Below are 3330 nucleotides of genomic sequence, written 5' to 3'. Positions count from 1 at the left end.
CAAACTGTCTGGCTTTGTCTGCACTGAGCAGAAAGGCAAGACAGAGATACTGAGCCTTTAAATTGTGGCTGAGGGGGCAAAGCAGAAAATGACAAGGCAACGAAGCTGTGTGTATCAAACCTGCCACAAACTGAGTGAGCAGTAATAGTGGCTACCACTCTGACTTGCATGTTGGAAGTTGTCACTATCTAGTTTCTATCCAGTGGTTGGAAGAATGAGAAACTGCATGTTATCAGGCAGGCTCTGATGAAGAGTCATCTAGACTCAAAACATTTGCTTGCTGTCTCTCCATGGATGCTGCCTCACCCAAAGTTATTTCCAGCATATTTTGTTTTCAGTTTTATCAGGCAAGGTTGGGTAATCATTGAGATGTTGAAGTACAGGAATAGGCCTTCCACTGCTCACTAGTGAAAATCTCATCCCTCTGTCCAGCACTTGGTTTGGAAATGCGACATTTTGCACTTGATGCCAGAAAGCTCTTCGCTCGCCATCTCACATAAGTTTCTCAACTTTCTTGCTAGTACTATACATCATTCAGGGGCTGGGAAGATTCTGCCCATTGTCTCGAATTTGATTGCACACAATGGCTTCAGATTACACCCTGATAATAATATGTCTCATCTTCCCAGTGATTGCAAAAAGAAACCATCTCTTCAAGATACAGTGGTGTGGGTGTTGGGGCCATTGGAAATGTTTAGAACCAGCATTTCCAAGGGAAATGGAACTTGCATAGGGAGTGGCAGTTGCTGTAATTCAGACATTTTTAATGCTATCTTTGCTCACTAATGTAATTATTCTTCAACTTGAAAATTTTCTATTCGGCTTTCAATTTTGAATTCAAGGGTGATTCCTTGGATAAATGTTTTCAACTATTAGGAAACCTTAGTAGCTATTTTAAGTTGTATATTCAGTAACATATCAACAAATTGGTTGAATTTACAACCTTCAGGGATTGTTAAAACTATAATTTTAGCATCCAGTTGATAGAACAGAGGAAAGAAAGATTTCTCTATCAGCACAATATTGTTAGCGGATGAAAATGTGTATTTTATTTTAAAACTATTGCTCTAAAACTACCTAGCATTTCAAAGGCAGTGAAGGTAAGTGTTCATAGAAAGTTCTAGGTCTTTCCATATATCTTTTTGCATGAAACGAAGGATAACCCTAAAATCCTAAGATTTGCACTTTGATATATGTATGTCCGATTAAGATGTAAATGTTGGTGTCACATTGCTTAAGGATATAGAGACTTGCATCTCATTCCAGATGCAGGACACCTGATGAATCTTACTTCAGTACCAATAAAGTGAAATTCTGAAACAAAAACAGAAATTGATGGAAAAACTCAGCAGATCTGGTAGCATCTATGGGAAGAAAGCAGTGTTAATGTTTAGAGTCCAATGACTGTGTCCATCAGAGAAGTGAAATTCTATGCCAGTTTGTGTAGTATCTGAAATATTTACACTTGTTTCAATGAATTAGGTTGCATTTTTGTGTCTTGGGAAAATATTTGCTTACATGCAAAATTAACTGCTTTTCATACCACATTTTTAACCATCTGAAGTTTGCAGTTTGCAAAATTTGCATGATGTACCGCATTTTATGGAAGTAAATTTATTGATCATTCTTAACCAAAAAGAAGAAGCTAGTTAAGGTCATAGAATAATTCACTTTTCTGAAAGATGATGAAATGTCCTCTGCTGTAGTTTGAAGCAGAGGGTTATGTCTTCAAAAACTTAAATAATTTGAAATGAATTGCAATGCTTTTGAAATAAATGAAGTAACCTTACAGTGACATTATTTTCTTTTTCTGACAGCAGTTGAGAATTTGGAGGCTATATTTGCCATTAGAATTTCTGAAACTAAATTAAGCTTTATATTTTCCATTCTGAAAGTAGGCCTGCACAGATTGTGTATATATTGGAGGCTTTGTGCATTGTTAACGCAATGAAGTTGACTTTTTTCTGGATGATGTGGATCTGAATTTCTCCATATTGAATTTGAAAAGTGGACAGTGATAGTGTGCTCAAGCTTTTATCTGTTGCTTTTTAAAAACTATTTCATGTATTTTTATGGGGATGTTTCTTTGCAGGATGGAAAAAATGCCCGTACTATCCCCTTGCCTGGCTATGAGATTGAACTTCCTAGTTCCGTTGATACGATTGAGAAGAAGCATTCTTTCAAGCTGAGACAGTCCCAACAGATCTTTTATTTTAGTGCAGATGATGAAGAGCTTCAAAATAGATGGATTGACATAATCTCAAAAACTGCCAAGGGTGACGTTGAAGAAGAAGCAAGCAACTCAGTAGAATAAGAAACAGTGGCCAAATTAGCAACAAATGAGACCAAGGCTGTGTCGCGACTTTCTATGATGTTAGCTGTAATTTCCAAACTTGAATGGAACAGTGAGGGCACTTTGATTTGAGAGAGATGTTTAAAATTTAAATATAAGCATCAGACTTAAGTGTTTTGTGTGTTGTTGGTTTTCAACAATTATGACAATTATGTTATTGAGGAACCTAAGCACATCAGCAAAGTGTCATAATTTACAAATTAATCATGTCATTCATTCCATTCTGGTCCAGTGCAGCACGGTTTCTGTGTAAACGTGTTTAACGGCAGTACTTGCAATTCCTTTGTGCAAGATGTATAGTAATTCATTAGCTAAATGTATGTTCTTTTTAAGTTAAAACTTGTGAATCCCTGTGGCTGGCCACTTATGGTCTATCAAATATCTTCTATCCAATTCTTTAAACACTCAGTGCTCTTTGTCCTATTTGGCATTTGATGATGTAATTAATTTCTTCTTAAATAAAAATGCTAAGTGGATTTATTTTCTCTCTCTTGTTCCATACTGCTAACAAAAGGCAGGAAAATGCTGTACACTTGCAAATTTATGCTTCTTGTAGCTTTTGTGGTGCAACAACCTGAACCAGATATCTGTATGCCAATTTGACTTATTTATGTATTGTGCTTTTAAATAAACATGCCTGCTTTTCATCATTATTGCCCTCTTAGAGGAACTGAAGTCAACTTGGTCTGACTGAGTTTGTGTGTATTTGTACATTGTGAGAAATATTGAAAATCCCTGGATCTTCAATGTCCAGGCAATGGAGGTTTGAAGGAAGGAGGTCAACTGGAATTTCCAGTGAGACTTCAGTTTTCTTGAAATATTTTTGGTTCTTAGAGGCTTTGAGCAATAGATGCTGACAGGAAGGGCTTGCATTACAATTTGGTTTAAGAACCCAGCGTCTGAATAATTACTGGGTCCCAAATCTGCACCAATCTTGAAATGTAAATACTCTAATTATCGTGAACTTGGCACCCAAT

At 36.5% G+C, this 3330-nt stretch overlaps 1 protein-coding gene across 3 annotated transcripts in view; it reads left to right on the top strand.

Moving 5' to 3' along the window:
- Positions 1-3006, top strand: part of fgd (faciogenital dysplasia) — a 213084-nt gene extending 210078 nt beyond the window's left edge. For all 3 annotated transcript variants that reach the window (XM_048606534.1, XM_048606535.1, XM_048606536.1), the window contains one exon: positions 2093-3006. In XM_048606534.1, the coding sequence (XP_048462491.1) occupies positions 2093-2314 (222 nt within the window). In that variant the 3' untranslated portion in view covers positions 2315-3006. The remainder of the gene's footprint in view (positions 1-2092) is intronic.
- The last annotated feature ends 324 nt before the right edge of the window (positions 3007-3330 follow it).

Source organism: Rhincodon typus, chromosome 16 (assembly GCF_021869965.1).
Source record: "Rhincodon typus isolate 14 chromosome 16, sRhiTyp1.1, whole genome shotgun sequence".
NCBI classification, from domain to species: Eukaryota; Metazoa; Chordata; class Chondrichthyes; order Orectolobiformes; family Rhincodontidae; genus Rhincodon; species Rhincodon typus.
The sequence above is the reverse complement of the archived record's forward strand: the minus strand, read 5'-3'. Positions and strand labels throughout refer to the sequence as shown.